Below are 17,788 nucleotides of genomic sequence, written 5' to 3' on the forward strand. Positions count from 1 at the left end.
CTCCCAAATCTCTTATTTCCGCCACTTCCTGAAGTGATTTATTACCAATTAAGTAGCTTGAAACAAGCGGTTTTTTTTCCTTATGTATTTGATAAAGAAACATTTTCTAACATTGAGAGTCATGTTATTGGTATGGCACTATGTGGAAATTGCATTAAGATCTTCCTGAACTAACCTAGCATCTACATTATTATTTATTGTTTTATAATTTTTTAAATCGTCAGCGAACAAAGAAATTTTGCAATGTTTTATTTTACTCGTAATATCATTAATAAACACCAGAAATAAGAGTGGTCCCAAATGTGATCCCTGTGGTACACCAGAATTTGCCAAATATGTACCAAATTCAAAGCCATTGACAGTTTGGGGTCGCTTGTTTAAATACGATTCAAAACATTTCAATAAGGCACCCCCAATCCCATACTGACCCAGCTTGTGGATTAGCAAAAAATGATCGACTTTGTCAAAAGCATTGCTGAAGTCAGTATAAATTGCATCAACCTCCTGTCCACCATCTATCGCGCGCGACAAATCAGAGATAAATACTGATAAATTGATTTAAACAGAATGACCCCTCCTAAAACCATGCTGGGCACCTGTAAGAAAACGTTCAAATGGTTCGATATTATCGGATATAATATCTTTTCGAATAGCTTTGCAAAGCACAAGAGAATACATCCATGCGATCACCTTTTTTGTGCACAGGAACAATTTTCGCCTTTTTCCACTCGTCAGGGAAAACTCCCTCTTTTAACGATCGATTAAAAGTAAGGGTAAGAGGAAAAGCAATAGCTGAACCACACCGTTTGATAAAAAGGGGAGGAAGATTATCCGCGCCAGCACCTTTTTTTATATCCAGAGATTTTATTACTTTTAATACTTCATTTTCGTTAAACTTTATTTTACCTATATATGGAATGTTAGGGTTAGAAAATCTGGTTGGAGAAGCAATTTAATGCTATATATATACATACATACATACATGTATACCCAACTGCGTTAACAGGCAGGTCTTTATAGCATATTCAATTGGTCACTTTGCGTATCAAATGTTTTGGAACGCCTTGGTTACGGGACCTATTTGCTAAAATATTTTTTTTTTTAATTCTTTAATTTTTTTTTTTAGGGACTTTTGTCTACACAGACATGCCAGCCCCATCATACCCTAATTCTCACTATGTCTAAGAAATGGAGAGAGAATCATTGATGATGTAAGATCATATTAACTAGCAAATTTGCTGCATCAGACAAAGGTTCTGTTAACACAGAAAAAAAAGTACCCATATCAAATTTATTTATACTAAATCGTTTCATCAATAATTCTCTCTCCGTTTCGTATTTACAACATTCACTTAATATGTGGTGTACATCGTCTAGCAGACCGCATGTGTCACAATTAGGGGATTCAGCTTTTTTCATTAAAAAGGCAAACTTTTTGGATGGAAAATGGCCTGAACGTAATTTGAATGCTGTAGTGATGTACTTCCTACTAATCCTTGCTTTTATAAACCAAGGTAAACGAGGGGGCTGATTTTGAATAATTTTGTACCATATACCCTTTTCTTTACTTCTTTGGTCGAAATATTCTTTAAATTTTTGATAACAATCAATTCTAAATTTAGTCAAACTTTCTGAAAAAGTAGGTAAAACGTGAAGTTCCAATCCTTCATTTATAGCTATTTTTGCTAGATAGTCAGCCTTCTCGTTACCACTAAGACCTATATGCGATGGAACCCACTGCAGCTTCACATTTATATTCCTAATCCGGAGTTCGTTTAAAATGTTGACAATTGTGTAGGCTATCGATACACCTCTGCTATATCCAGAGGCGCATCGAGCCAAATGTTGTAAACTACTTTTACTATCCGTGAAAATGACAATATTTTGGTTATTCAGTGTACTGAGATATTTTAAAGCCTCTGAAACTGCAATGAGTTCTGCCGTCATTATACAAATATTTGATAAAATTTTAAATTGACCAAAAATATCCCCTTTCTGGCTACAATAAGCACATCCAAGTCCAGCTTCGCTCCTCGACCCATCTGTAAATATTTGTGTCCAACCAGAATACTTTTCGTACAATTCTTTCACGACACTAATTTTCAGAGATGCGCTTTCATAGCTTCTTTTAGATAATTTAATACAATTCAAATTAGTTTCTATTACATTACTTAAATCAATACTACTGATCCATGAATTCAATTTAAACATTTCTAATAGGTTCGAGGAGTGAATCTGGACCTGTTTACATTCACGATATACTAATAAAAGTAACGGGTTTTTAATATTTTGCCAGTATCTCTCATATCTTGATGAACTTAAATCATCCAAAAGTTTAATTGTTGCATTATTTGACCAAGATCTACATTTCATACAATATTTATATGCTAAATACAATCTCCTAATAAACAATGGTTGAATACACAATTCACTCTCCATTACATGTATAGGAGTACTTCTAATGAATCCACCTATTATTCGAAGGGCTTGGTTTTGAACCTTGTCAATTTTATAAAGATGTGTTTTTGCACTGTTATCGTAAAAATAGCAACCATAATCAAACCTGCTTCTAATCAAAGACAAGTACAAGGATCGAATATGGCCTGGATGGATACCCCAACCAGACCCAGCCAACACTTTTAATAAATTTAAAAATTTTGTAGATTTCTCAACAATCTCATTGATATGTTTACTCCAACGCAACGATCGATCTAGCCAGAGGCCTAAATATTTAATATTTTCATTCAATAGCAAAATATCATTATTAATTTTTAACTTAACTTTTCCTCTACGGCGACTTCTACTAAATATACACACCTTAGATTTACTTCCAGATATTTGAAGGCCAATATTATCCAACATTTTAACAACCGAGTTCAAAGCTATTTGTAATTCCGTTTCACAGTGCTTTAAATCGTTATGGCAAATGTAGAAAATAAAATCATCTGCATACTGTGCAACACATACATTTTTAATTTTAGTACATATTTCAAAAGTTGCTATATTAAAAAGTAACGGAGAAATTGGGTCGCCTTGGGCTAGACCCCTATTAGTATACCTAGTTAACTGATCCATTGTACTATCTTTGATCATTAGCTGTCTGTTGCTCAGAAATGACCAGATGTAGTTGCATATTCTCTTACCAACTCCTAATTTATCCAATGTCGTAACCATTCTATCTATCGAAATATTATTGTATGCATTTTCAATATCTATGCAACACGCCACTGTTGATATTTTATTTGCAAAGCCTAATTGAATGTAAGAAACAAGACGTGACAAACAGTCTGAACAAGATTGTGTCTTTCTAAAACCACAAGTAAGAGGTGATAAAATCAACTTGTTTTCTATAAACCATTCCAACCGTTTTCCTATCATGTTATGAAATATTTTACACAAACACGATATAAGTGAGATAGGTCTTAAATTGATTTCTGAATTTAAGCTATTATGTGATTTGGGAATGGGAACTATCAAAATTGTACGCCATTGCTTTGGCACAGTAGCCGAATTAAATATAGCATTAAATATTGTTAGAAGTGCTTTTTTACCAGCCAATGGTAAATTAAAAATCATGGAATACGTAATACCATCAGTACCAGGAGCCGTATCCTTCTTTTTTAAACAGGCCTCTAATTCTTGAATAGTGAAACTTGACTCTAGTAAAACATTATTGGATTGGACAAAAGGCTGACAGTTCGAGGCATAATCGGGGGTAAGGGATCGAAGCAACTCGTTTAGTTTCTCTTTGGGTGGTGAAATAATAGTTTTTTGATACCCTTTAAACCATCTCATTTTATTCCACATATCTGTTACGGATGTAGACTCATTAATATCCGTACAAAATTTTTTCCAGCTGTTTAATTTAGCCTTGAGCAGCATTGTTCTTGCTTGCTTAGTTTTATCTTCTAATTTTCGAAGATTATCTGGAGTAGGGTTTTTTCTAAATCTACTGAGAGCTAGTCTACGCTCGGCAATCGCTTTCGATAACGTTGGTGACCAGTAATGTTTAGGTTTGAAATTTTTGATAGGACTTATAAAAATTTTACTTATAGGTATGTTTTTGTTAGCTGAAAAATTGATTTGATTGATAAAATAATCATATAAATCTTGTATACTAGTAATAGAACGGTTGAAACTATCTACCGAGACAAATGAATCAGTAAGGTCCTTTTTGTATGATTCCCAATTAGCTTTTAAAAAATTACGTTTTTCAATATAGACTATTTCGTTAGTAAAATTCAATTTAACTTTAATAACCAGATGGTCACTCCCGAGGTTCTCATTAATTACCCGCCAGTCAAAACTAACAGCTACATCAGACGACACAAATGTTATATCTGGAGATGACATCTGCAAAATGCCATTTACTAATTTAACTCTTGTTGCATCTCCATTGTTAAGTGACACAAAACCTTGCTCTAAAGAAGAATCCAGTAATTGAACACCCCTGTTATCTGTTTTGTAGGACCAATTGGAATGATGTCCGTTGAAGTCCCCCCCAATTAAAGTTTTCCTAGATGCTATTGAAAAGATACTATCCCAGTCACACTGACGTGTTGTAACAGATGAAGGACAATAAACAGAAATTATATTTTCTAAGTACTTACAATTAATTATTTTAATATGAACTACCTCTATGCCAGAATTAATACTACTGCTAGAGCAAACAAACGACTTTAAAGATTTATGGATCATAACCGCTACTCCTCCATAAGAGTCATAACGATCCTTTCTATACACATTATACTCACTCAGATAGAGAGTAGTGTCCGTATTCAACCACGTCTCAGAGATAATAGCAATATGAATTTTTTCTTGATACAATAAATTTTCAAAACTAATTAATTTTGGTTTCAAACTTTGTGAGTTCCATTGCAATATATTAATGTTACAGTTCTTATCCATTGAAATAATTAAACAAATTTTCACCCATTCGCGTACCAGATATTATATTAAACACAAACAATTGAAATTCTTCACACACTACCTTCACAAACGCTGATACTTTATCTTTAAATTCATCATTAGACGTTACTATATTCTTAATTTTAATTATAAAACTCCAAATGTCAAATTTTTGCATTCTACTTCTCTCGCGTTTTTTTGTATGGGGATTTTCTATATTAGGGTTTTCTGCCACTGAGTCTGAATTGCTGTTGTCATCTTCTGAAATTTGTAATTCCATTTCGTCTTCTTGTAATTCTGTTTGTGAGTTTACATATGATTCTTTATTTTTCTTTTTAAAACTTTTTCTAAATTGTTGTGATTGATTTGTTATCTTTCTTATTTTAGACTGTTTGTTATGAGTGTCTTGTTCTTTATTCTTTTGTAGAACCGAACTATACGTTTTTCCTGAATTTAGGGAGGTTCCCGGCAAAGCTTTATGAGGTTCCTTATCAATCCAGTGCGATATAACCGGTAATAAATTTTCTTCTCCTCTTTGTTCATCCAAATAAACTTGTAATGCTTTTTTATATGTTAAATTTTGTTCACTCATAATTAATCGGATTTTCTTTTCTTTTAAAAACCACGGACAAATCTTGTCTATAGCCATGTGTTGACCCTTACAATTTGGACAGCAAAATACTTCCACTTCACAGTTATGATGATCCTTACCGCACTTTGGGCATGTCGGTTTGTTAATGGAGCATACTTTCTTTGAATGACCGAATTTCCAACAGTTGGAACATTGTGTTACTGGGAAAACATATTTTTCTATATCCATTTTACATCCATACGCAGATACATACTGTGGTGGAGAAGAGCACTTAAAACATACCCGAATCGATTGACTATCAATCCATTTTCCATCTTCATTGATTCTTTTCAATCTCTTAATAGATACTATCTCATGTACGGAACTCAAATTATCTAATAATTCTTCATCTTTTATGTCAAAATCTACTCCCCTAATTACACCGTAAGATAAATTTCCTTCATCAGTAAATTGAGCCCTTATATCCATCTCTGAAATCTTCTGACTTTGTATGAGTTTTTCAGCTTGTTTTTTATCATCAAACTGAATAAATAATTTATACGCACTCTTATATTTTATTTTTGTAATATTAGTTATATTTTCATTTTTCAGAAATTTGGCCATAGCCATTTGTTTAGGCAAAACTTTTAATGAAAACAAACATACTTCATACTGAACAGGTCCGTTTCCATTTCCTTCTTTATTCAAATGCTGCTCCATCATATAATTACTATTACTTGTCGAATCACTACGAATCAATCTCTTGGATCTTCTCCTTGTGACAGTCGTAAATCCTTCTTCGCTACTATCTTCGGCCTCACGTAATCTTTTTTCACTTTTTTTAGCATTCTCGGTTTGCTCCGTTAGATCCAAGCTCATATCCTTCAACAAATGTTCACGCTGCTTTAAAGTTGTTGAATGACCCTCATCAGGATCATCCTCATCACTCAAAGAAAATTCATCCATATTCATTAATTATTTTTAAAGTGGGTAGATTGATAATATTTTTACAATGTAAATACAGTCGCAATCGTTACGTGCGCTCGTCGCAGACTATCGCGCGACACTGTGCTAAAATATGCTTGGTAACTTAAATTTAGTTAATTGATTGATTTAGCATATAATATCCCATTTTTCCTTATAACAGATCACTAAATCTTGGAAAAAAAATCACAGAAAGTTGTTACGCAAAATTTTAAAAAGAATACAACGAACGAAACAGTGATGAATATGATACCATCCTGATTCAGTTTAACTAATTCTTATGTTGTAGGTTGTAGATATGCGGTGGGGTGTTCGAGATGAAGCTACTGATGATCACATGACAACAGAACTGTGTATGCGGGAGATCAAAAACTGCCAGCGGTTGTCTATGGGGCCCAATTTTGTAGTATTTCTCGGGCAAAAGTATGGTTACAGGTAATAATTTTGTCTGATGTATCTTTATAATTATTTTATTTGCTACTGCCTTGTCTTATAATTGGTTTTACTAGTTCATAGTCAATAATGAACTTAGTGAAACAAAGTCAGCCAATTGTGAATGTTAGACTAGACTAAACTTGGTTAAGCTACTAAAAATGCTATAATATAGTCAACGCGCTGTGAAAGCGAAGCAGTAATTGAACAGGTGAAACTTGGCGGATTGCGTAGTCTTAATGTAATTAAAAAAAACAAAAAAAAAAAACATCTAAGTTGGTTTCAAGTCTAAAACTTTTGACGATTGCTCTTGACAGACATTTGTAAAGTTACAATTGCTGAAGCTTTCAAAGCGTGGTACTCCAAGTTCGCTCTGGATACTTTCATGATGTTAACAAATTGTTTCTTGACTGTTTTTCATCGTTACTAATTATACAATAATATATATTTAAGTGTATTATTTACCTAGCCACAAAATATGCCTACATTATTATAACACAATAAGACAACAAGGTTTTTATAAAAGAAATTTAAAAATAACTACTTATGAAAAATAAATGGTTGTACGAATCATCATCATTACAGCCTTTACAGTCCACTGCTGGACATAGGCCTCTACAAGTTCGCGCCAAAAATGCGTGAACTCATGTATGTTGCCCATAGTCACCACGCTGGGCAGGCGGGTTGGTGACCGCAGGGCTGGCTTTGTCGCACCGAAGACGCTGCTGCCCGTCTTCGGCCTGTGTATTTCAAAGCCAGCAGTTGGGTGGTTATCCCGCCACCGGTCGGCTGTACGAATATTCGGCGGATATTATTTTAATTAATATTTTTTTCTCGATACATTTTTTGGTTATGCAGCTGGCATAAAAGGGCTTTTATTTTAGTTCTTGGTTATATTTTTTTATACAACAACATACGGCTCACCTGATGGTAAGCGATTTTTATTTTACCTATCCTCCACGAATCTTAAGAACAAAATAGTTTTATAGAATGCGCTAATGTAAGTGTCAAGAGATTTCCCAATAACATTTTGACATATTTAAAAAAATTATTGTGTCAATATTTTATCCATCCATCCATCAGCCGTTAGAAGTCCAGGCGCAATAGAGATAATATATACCAAATAAAAGTTACAGTGGCAGTTAGACCAACGAAAAACCTATTCCTCGTTTTTTTTTACAATTATTATTACTTAAGTCTTGCTTTCATTTTTCAGACCAATACCAACCTACGTGCTATCATCAGAGTTACAAATGCTCAGAGACGAACTGGCAGCGGGTGGGGTTGATGTGATACTGTTAGATACGTGGTACAAAAAGGACTCTAACGCAGTACCACCTGTTTCTGTGTTGCAACCTATTTCATCTATATTAGTCAATTTCAATAACAAAGTAAGTTTAAAGTCTCAGGTAAGGTAAAAAGTCTTTGAATAAGCATAATAACTTAGGTATGTTCGTTGATTTTAGAATTGAATGTTTACTTAAATGGTTTAACTCGATTCGAACTTTATACCAAATTGTCTTTTATTAATTAGTTCTTACTGCGTTGTTAATATGTAAGATTCGATCGAAATAAATTAAATGAAAGAAAAAGGAAAAAAAAAAACGAGTGCGCTTTAGACTACACGACTGAATTAAAACTTCTGCACAATAGGCCTGCACTGTGTCTTAGATATACGATACGTAACTGGCTATGAGAGAAAGAGAGAAAGAAAATTTGCGCTCGTACCTCTCTCTTGCTCCGTTCGCCTCACCTGATCACACTTTTCACAACACTCTCATCACGTATTCATTAGCTTATTATCCAAGTCAATCATGCGTAAAGAAGTTTTACTTATAAAAATAAATAAATTCAACATTATTTCTGTTTAATTATTCATAGTTGATAGACAAAAAAAGTTCAGCTCTGACCTTATGTAACATGCAGGCATTATGCCATATAAACTAAATATTACAACCTTACTATGACGAAAAAAAAAAACAATGTAGCGATAAAGTGGTCTAATATTAGGTCTTTTACCTATGATATTGCCGTTTCGTCGTACTGGCTATCTAAAAACTAAAAAAAAATCGCTAAGAACTCGAATTTCAAATTATTTTTATTTTTAAAATAAAGAATTCTTATTTTATAATTAGTCATTTGTTTAATGGTTAGCGTTCTGTTTACATCGCATTTGTACGTTTTTCGTCATCATGGATATGTTAAAAATTCGAATGATTATATGAAGTATGAGTTCCGTCGTGGTAGCAAAGCGGCAGAAGCGGCATGCAACATCAGCGACGTTTACGGTGCGAACACTACTAACGATCGTACCACCCGTTATTGATTTGCTCGCTTTCGTTCCGGAAATTTGGATCTAAGAAATGAACCACGTGGTCGGCTGGAAATGTTGGTCGACAATGACGAATTAAAGGCTATTGTGGAGGCTGATGATTCTCAAACTACAGCTGAATTAGCAGCAGCTTTCGCAGTTAGCACTAAAACAATATTGGTCCATTTGCGTCAAATTGGCAAGGTAAAGAAGCTCGACAAATAGGTGCCTCACGAATCGAATGAACGCCAGCGCGAAATACGCGTCGAGACATGCCATGCACTGCTCAACAGACACACAAACGAAGGCATATTGAATCGCATTGTTATTTGTGATAAAAAATGGATTCTATTCGACAATCGCAAGCGCTCAGCTAGTTGGTTAGATCCTGGTTCATTACCTAAACAATACCCTAAACGAAAAATGACCCCTAAAAAAGTGATGGTAAATGTTTGGTGGTCTAGCGCTGGTGTAATTCATCACGGCTTCTTACCAAGAGGCATAAGCATTACTGCAGATGTGTACTAAGAAGAATTAAACACAATAATGGGGAAGTTTGCACGTTTCCAACCAGCTTTAGTCAATCGCTCGGCTCCGCTGGTCCTGCACGACACCGCGCTACCTCATCTGCACAACAGACGGTCTCCAAGTTACAAGAGCTGGGGTTAGAAGTTCTCCGTCATCCACCGTACTCACCAGATCTTGCCCCTACAGACTTCCACTTTTTCAAGAATTTGGATACCTTTTTGGCGGGAAAAAATCAATACCCGAGAGGCAGTACAAAATGCCTTTGAAGAGTTTGTTGCCTCCCGTCCAGCAGAGTTTTTCAAGAAAGGCATCAATAAGTTACCACTACGTTGGTAAAAATACATTGATTCCATGGGATTGAATAATAAAAATAAAAAATACAGAAAAAATTTCATTAAAAACGGCAATTTAATAGATAAAGACTTATTATTTATTTTTCACCGGCAATGAGATTAACAAAGAACGCAACAAAGCATAAACAAATTTATAATATAATCATGAATCGTAGAAAGTTTCTCAAGATGAAGTTCTAATTAAATAGAATCCCGTGTATAAATAAATCAGGCATTCAGTGAGCAATTTATAAAGTTAACTGTTAACTCGCTTCGAACAAAAACAACTTTAAATCAAACTTTATTGAAAGCGCCTTAAGTATAGGTTTTCTAAATTAATGGACTTGTGTGATATTCTTTTGTTTACTTTAGAATATTCCAAAAGTCCTATTATGATTATGCTTTGTTAAATAATATATTTTCAAGTAGATTTCTTCTTATTAGTCTTGACAAGGTTTTGGAAGTACTTTAAATTTTTCGTCATCTTTACTTTTGTTGTACAACGTGTTACCGCCAAATTGCCGTTTGCTCACGAAAAACATATTTTTTTCATTATTGTCAGTCCTTTCATTACAATTCGTTGATAAAATAAGTGATAGCCAACTATTATCCTTAAAATCTATTAACTTAGCTCGGTTACTTGTAAATGATGATAAAAATGCTAGCTTTTCTTTTTTTTAAGAGAGTTCCTAAGCTCCAAGCAGAGGACCAAGCGATATGGTGGGACACACTCACCAAAATGCAAAAACTATTTCGCAAGTCATCATTGCAACTTTATAATGCCGGAAAAATTGATAAAGACACTATGCACAATTATTTTATGTCGGGTAAGTCTCGTTTAGGAAATAATTTTGCAATTTTCAAGATTACTTACAACTGACTTTAAGAAATGTTTGGCTTTGTTTAAAATACCATTGTTTAGTTATCTTGTGGAATGATCAAGGAAGCTTAAGTTACCGTTTCATTGAAGAATAGAATCATGCTTAAAGCTTATTATTAAGCTACTTTTGATTATTTTTGTTGATAAGTCTAACTTCGTTGTTATTTATGACAACTGATATCAATAATTACTCATGCCACAGAAGATTATTCGCATTTGTTATTAATGAAAACTGACAGAAAAATTACTCATAGCACAGAAAATTATTGCTTCTTATGCATGAAGAGTTTCCCCAGCAATGAAACGTTTATTCAGTGAAGCATGTATTAAACACTGACAGCTTACTTGAATTAGCCATATCCTCGTTCAGTCCTTATATTTCAGTATTCAATATACCAGATAGGTTTTAGGAAAGAAATTTTAAAACGTTTAAAAACTTATAACAAAATATCTTTACTTGCACAAAAAAAATATATGAGAATGTCTTCTTTTTCAGTAACTGAAAGAGAAGTTATCAACGGAATTCTCAACGTGAAGAACACGAAGAATCACTGTCTAGCATATGTGCGTTACATCAATAATATCAATCTCCAGAACCTAAAGAAGGCCAGTAACTTCGTCGACATTCTCAATAGAAGCTTAGACGCTGAAGCCTCCAAGCTCTTGGCTGATTTAAGAGATGTCAGATTGCCGAATAAGATTGAAACAACGAATATACAAAAGTCAGTTATTTGTACAAATTTAAGTATTCATATATTGTTGGAGTGCTTCTAATTTAAATTTTATTAGATATTATTTTAATAATCGTCACATTTTGGATAGTTAAAAGAGAGTTTTATATATTTATATGATTTGTGTGCTGTGTAGTTACGGCAGTAAAGAATATGCAGTATTTTATTTATTCGTAAAAAGGAACGAATTTTAAATAATTAGAAAATACTCAAATATTCAACTATATTCTTGTATATTCGGTTTACCAAATGGAAACTAACATTTACAACAAGCTAATCACTCCTTGTCTGTAAAGATAATAATCGACCAAATTACAATTTGACGTGATTGTCTGGTGTTTGGCTTCCCAATTTATTGATTACTCGCATTTTCGTGTGAAGCCATATTGTAATTGTTTTTAGTGTACAAGAGGTAAATGAACTCGAGCAGTTACATAAATTATTGTAAAAAATATTTTTTTTTTTTGTGTAAATAAAATACAACTGAGGTTTTAGAAACTGGGATGCTGGTAGAGGTATCAAATTGAAGAATATATGGATTAGGATAAATTCGGATGGAGATTAGGTATAAATTCGGTTTACTACAAAAGTTACCGACTGTTACGGTATATTTGACAGTTTTCTATGTTATTTATATGTTTTTTTATGTTAATTTTACTGAAAGTATATAGGTACTAATTGTAACAATCAATATTAAAAACATATTAATATGTGCGTGTGTGTATTGTAAGATCCATATCTTTACTACCCATTTCTTCAACCCCAAATTTAACTGTAAGAGATAGCTGCAGTGATAAGGCTTCCTTGTACCCTAATTATTATTATTTTGTTTACAGATACACAGTCGAGTGGATTGGACGTGACGGCCTTGATAATGAGACTCACGGCGAATATCTTAATCACTTTATATCACATTTTTACAAGAACATCATTAAACTTGTTGATAGGTATAATGTTTTTTATGAGAAAATATTTCGTGTGTGTGTGTGTGCATGTATGGACAAATTACCTGACGTTTTGTACCAGAATTCAGAATTATGTTTCGATATAATTAACTTATTAATCAGAATGACTATTATTAAAGATGAATATTTACTACTATCTGTAAAGTTGAAATTGTTATGACAAATTACGATACTTTGTTGTTTCCTATATTTTTAGATAGCTTTCTAACGGTGACACTTATTAATTTCATTAATTTTATTAGTTTCAGACATCATTGATTACAATAAAGCCATTATGATTTTGATAGAAATTTAAGAGTAATAAAAAATATTATCCACCTACCCGCATTAGAGCAGCGTGGTGGATTTAGCTCTCCTACATGGGCAAAAAGGCTCAGCAGTGGGATATTATAGGTGAAGCGTAAAAATACTGAAAAATATAGAAACTTATTTAAGTTAAAAAATTCTATTATCATTTAAAACAATTTGTCGTTAACTTCTAGAGCAATGCGTAAAGAAGACAGCAGTGCTCAAGGTCAGATAGTGACGGAGATACTCCAGCATCTACACGCTTGCAACAACTCAGTGAAGGTTTTCCATGGACGAGAGGATGATCTGAACTTCATCGAGAACTACATGATGAACAGTTCTGATAAACCACTTGTGTTGTATGGAGAAGGTAATTTTTGTTTCTTTTTGGTTTATTTCTGTCGTCAACCAAAATTTCGTCGGTAAGCATGCTTGTAACAACTCAGTGAAGGCCTTCCACGGAAGAGAAGATAACCTGAACTTGATCGAAAACTATACGATGGATATCTTAAGATAAATCTTTATTACTAATAATCTCCTTTTACCTTGGGTTGTCTGGAAGATATTGCTTAAAGCAATAAGACCGCCTTTGCATGCTGTCATTGTAAGTACTTTTTGTTTAATTTTATTTCTGTATTGCTGTTTTTTTTTCCTTTTTTTACTACGTAAAAGTGTTTGATTATATTTATGCAAGGAGTAATAAATAAATAAATAAACAAATATATAGTAAACCTTGGTTTTTGTATAGAAAAGGTGATTTTTCAAGACAAAATAACCTTCCGTAATTTTTATATTAATTTGTGCAAAGCCATAGTTTCCATATTTTTGCCTAAGCAAAATGGAGCCTGATTGTTCGAGGATAGTTTTTTAAAAAACTTTTAGACTATATTAAAATAAATAGTTTCCACACTATATAACGACAAATTATGAGGATTTTATTTATTTGGTATTAATATTTATCCTGTAAAACACAATATCACTAATAAATTTGTAGTAAAAATTTTAAGTCTAACATTACATTACATTTTAGAACGCGTGTTGCGTTCCAGTAGCAAGGTATTGTGTCTATATTTTATATATATTAATACGTGAAGCAAAAACTTTGTACCCCTTTTTCCGAAAATTACGCGGACGGAGAAGTATAAAATTTCGCACACTTATAGTTTATATAGAGAAGAAATGCAAAATGCTCATATTTTTTTAATTATGCATAAAAAGTACATTAAATCAGTTTAAAAAAAACATTACACACACTGCCATGTATTTGACACACACGCGTTTATTATTATATATTTATTGTTGATTGTCAGTCTGTGGTCAAATTTAAAATTTAAAAAAAAAAGGTTCTTTATTTTCATTATTTTTTGGTTTTCTTTAGTTTTAATTTTTAATTATGGTCGAATTTCTACCTCTAGGCGACAACTAGTTACTATTAAAGGACAATATTGTATGCGATCTTCTGTAAGTTTTACTAAGTACTACCTCCACAGTCAAAATTCTCCAGATTTTGAGTATACTCGTAATTATATTTTTGTTATTCAATTTACAGGTGGTTGTGGAAAAACAAGTCTCCTGGCAAAAAGTTCAGCAATGTCCTTAGACAAGTGGTTCGCGGAATTGCGACCGACGAACATCATCAGGTTTCTCGGAACTACTCCCGACTCCAGCGCTCTTACGCCAACACTTATATCAATATGTCAACAGGTATTTATTTTAGATATTTCAATTTGTTTATGTGTTCATTGAGCTTATGTTATTTATATTATTTAAGTATGTGATGATTTAGGAAAATATGTATAAGTGTGATTATTTTCACTTTCATTAATCGGCATTCTTTCAAAAAAATGCTGTGAATATTAGATATATCTACTAATTTATAAAATAGAAAAGTTTGTTTGTTTCTTTAAACGCGCTAATCTCAGAAGTTACAGGTTTAAATCGAAAAAATATTTTTAGTTCCGATAGCCCATTTACAGAAGATGGCTATTTTTTTTCTCAAATTAACGCGGGTGAAACCGCCGGGTACACTAGCTGTGCAAGCAATATTATACACTAGTATAATCATTGCATGGTATAAAACAAAATCGCTTCCCGCTGTCTGTATGCTTAGATCTTTAAAACTACGCAACGGATTTTGATGCGGTTTTCTTGAGTAAATAAAGTGATTCCAGAGAAAGATTTATATGAATGAAACATGCATAATATAGTAAAGAAACACTGATAGTTTTAGAGTTTTCTAATGTGATATCGTAAATAAACACTTTTTTGTGCTTATATTGCAAATATTTATCTAATAAAATTTCGAAATAAATGTAAAATAATCTTTAAAAAAAATTGTTATATTGAGTTTTATTTATATTTTATCTTTAAAGAAATTAAAAAGAATATGTATATTTGACATTTAGTGTGACCACTTTTGTACATATTTCTTTATTTGTTACAGTTTTGGCTTTTTTAATTTTTTTCAGATCTCGTACAACTTCGCCCTTCCTTTCGAAAATATCCCAGATGACCTGGTACCCCTCACCGCTCACTTCAAACAACTCCTAACCCTGGCTTCACCGCAACAACCTCTCCTTCTCTTCCTGGATTCTGTAGACCAGCTCACTGGTATTGGCACTGAAAATAATAAGGTTTCGTGGTTACCAACGAGACTACCACCACATTGTAAGGTAAAGAGCTAAATAATTAAAATGTAAAATTAATTCTCTCAATACGGACTATATCGTATAAGTTCATGATATTAGTGAGTACATTCTTTATCATTCCTTTGCAAATGGTTCTGCCCTTTGGAGCTATCTGCTGACCCTAATTTTTACCGACATGAGAAAGAGCTTACATCTATCGAAAAAATGTGGCTTTATCAGTCGAATTTTACCTATAACACCAACTTTAAGTATCTTAGGAACAGAAGACTGCGTCTGTGTGTTGAAGATAAATATATAAATGTATAATTATGTGTATATGTATATGTGTATATATGTATTATATGTAGTACTTTTACTTATTTTTAAATCATATAACTTGTAAACTTCATGCCAATTCTTTATCAACTATTCGCACATTTCTTACCGCTTCTCATTTTATACGCCTTGTCCTATACCCTAAGGTTGTTTGGGTGAAATCGCTCTTAGCGATAAGACCGCCTTGGTATATATTTCTTCGTATGTATTGCTTTTTTTGTAACGTTTCTTTGTAGTGTACAATAAATAGTATTTATTATTATTATAAAAATTTGTATTTCAAAAATAATTATTTTCTCTTTCTGGAAAAACTAAAATAACCTACAGAAATATGAACTCTAAGCAATTTAAAATTGTACTAAAATATATTTAAAATATGTTCTGCAGATAATAGTAACATGTGCATGTGAAGAGGCAAATCCAGAAGTTTCTAAAGAATACGATGTGTTGCGACGCATGATTGATTCAGAAGAGAATTTCCTAGAAGTCAAAGCTTTGGGAGAGGATTTAGCTATGCAAGTTTTGAAGTGAGTAACGAAATTAAAAACATAATTTGCAAAACTTTTGAGAAAGGTTAAAAAATAGTATTTAGAAATATTTGCAACTACTCAGTACTAGAATACCTGTTTAGTGTCACCCGCATTGAGGTTACGACTCTATATTTCTTTTTTTTTTTGAAGTAAAACTACGCACGCTTGACTTGGGGAGTTAGGCGGTGAATGAGCGATGAAAGATACGAAAAGTGTGATTGGGCGAGGCGAAAGGAAGTTGAAAGGGAGATATAAATTAGTGAAGATAGAAAAAGAGAGAGTTACGTGTCGTATATTACTGTTGTGGCAATATAGATGTTTAACATTAGTCGTGTGTTCTAAAGGATACTCGTTTTTGTCTTACCGTAATGTTCGTTTTTCAAGGCAATACAAATAGTCAGATAGATTCATAAATTGTCTTGATAAAAAAAAAACGAAATATAAATTTATCGCAATAAAAATTTACAAAACATGAAAAACAAATATTACATCTCTAACAATACAATGTCTACATGAATAAGGTTTTATATAACTAGTTATAGTGCCTAATTTTCTTTCAGACTATGGATGGCATCTGCTGCTAGAGATCTCTCGAATAAATAGTCATAGTGCCTATTTTTCATTTCAGACTATGGATGGCATCTGCTGCTAGGGATCTCTCGAACTATCAATGGCGTCTGGTCTCCAATGCTATTGGGCAATGCTCTTTGCCTATATTCGTCAAACTTGTATTTGCTGAGGTATTTTGCAATTTTCAGATTTTATATTGTATTTTCTATTTTTTATAATTTCTTGCTATACCAATAAGTACGATTTTATTTTTGTGTTACCCTCATACGTTTGTTCACTAGTTTCAAATAGTTACATAATTCAATGTCTACAATGAGTCTAGTATTAAAAAAACGTAAAATATATGATTTTCATAATTATTATAGTGTCTTTAATTTTTTCTCGTTAAATAATAATCCTAACTTTATAGGTCTGTAGATGGAGAAGTTACACAAAACCTCAAGATACGCATTTAGCATCAACAGTTATGGATTCTATTATGATGCTATTCGAACGAATCGAAAAACAAGTAAGCATAATAACAAGTCTAGACTTGTTTTATGACCGTTTATAACAATTTTATTAGAATTTTAAATCTTATCATTGCGTAAGTAATTGTGGATTTAGTAACAATGGCTTAACTGCTAGCACAAGAAGTATAATTTTAAAATTTTAGTCTGTAATTTATATCGATTACTTATGTTACAACTAATAATTGTTGACGCTTTCGTACGTGACTAACGACACTGTATTATGGCTGTTGCTCTGGCGGTCGTAAGTTCGATCCCCACACATGGCATGTATTGTATTGGCCAC

General features: G+C 32.7%; 1 protein-coding gene across 1 annotated transcript in view; it reads left to right on the forward strand.

The window, feature by feature from the left end:
• LOC123666593 (NACHT and WD repeat domain-containing protein 2) overlaps positions 1-17,788 on the forward strand; it is a 52,141-nt gene that overhangs the window by 14,884 nt on the left and 19,469 nt on the right. The window contains exons 3-13 of the mRNA XM_045600694.1: positions 6,753-6,898; positions 8,112-8,286; positions 10,749-10,893; positions 11,443-11,668; positions 12,514-12,624; positions 13,125-13,300; positions 14,480-14,634; positions 15,399-15,602; positions 16,281-16,420; positions 17,052-17,163; positions 17,403-17,501. Of these exons, the coding sequence (XP_045456650.1) occupies positions 6,753-6,898; positions 8,112-8,286; positions 10,749-10,893; positions 11,443-11,668; positions 12,514-12,624; positions 13,125-13,300; positions 14,480-14,634; positions 15,399-15,602; positions 16,281-16,420; positions 17,052-17,163; positions 17,403-17,501 (1,689 nt within the window). The remainder of the gene's footprint in view (positions 1-6,752; positions 6,899-8,111; positions 8,287-10,748; positions 10,894-11,442; positions 11,669-12,513; positions 12,625-13,124; positions 13,301-14,479; positions 14,635-15,398; positions 15,603-16,280; positions 16,421-17,051; positions 17,164-17,402; positions 17,502-17,788) is intronic.

The sequence above is a fragment of the Melitaea cinxia genome, chromosome 26 (genome assembly GCF_905220565.1).
Source record: "Melitaea cinxia chromosome 26, ilMelCinx1.1, whole genome shotgun sequence".
Lineage (NCBI taxonomy): Eukaryota > Metazoa > Arthropoda > Insecta > Lepidoptera > Nymphalidae > Melitaea > Melitaea cinxia.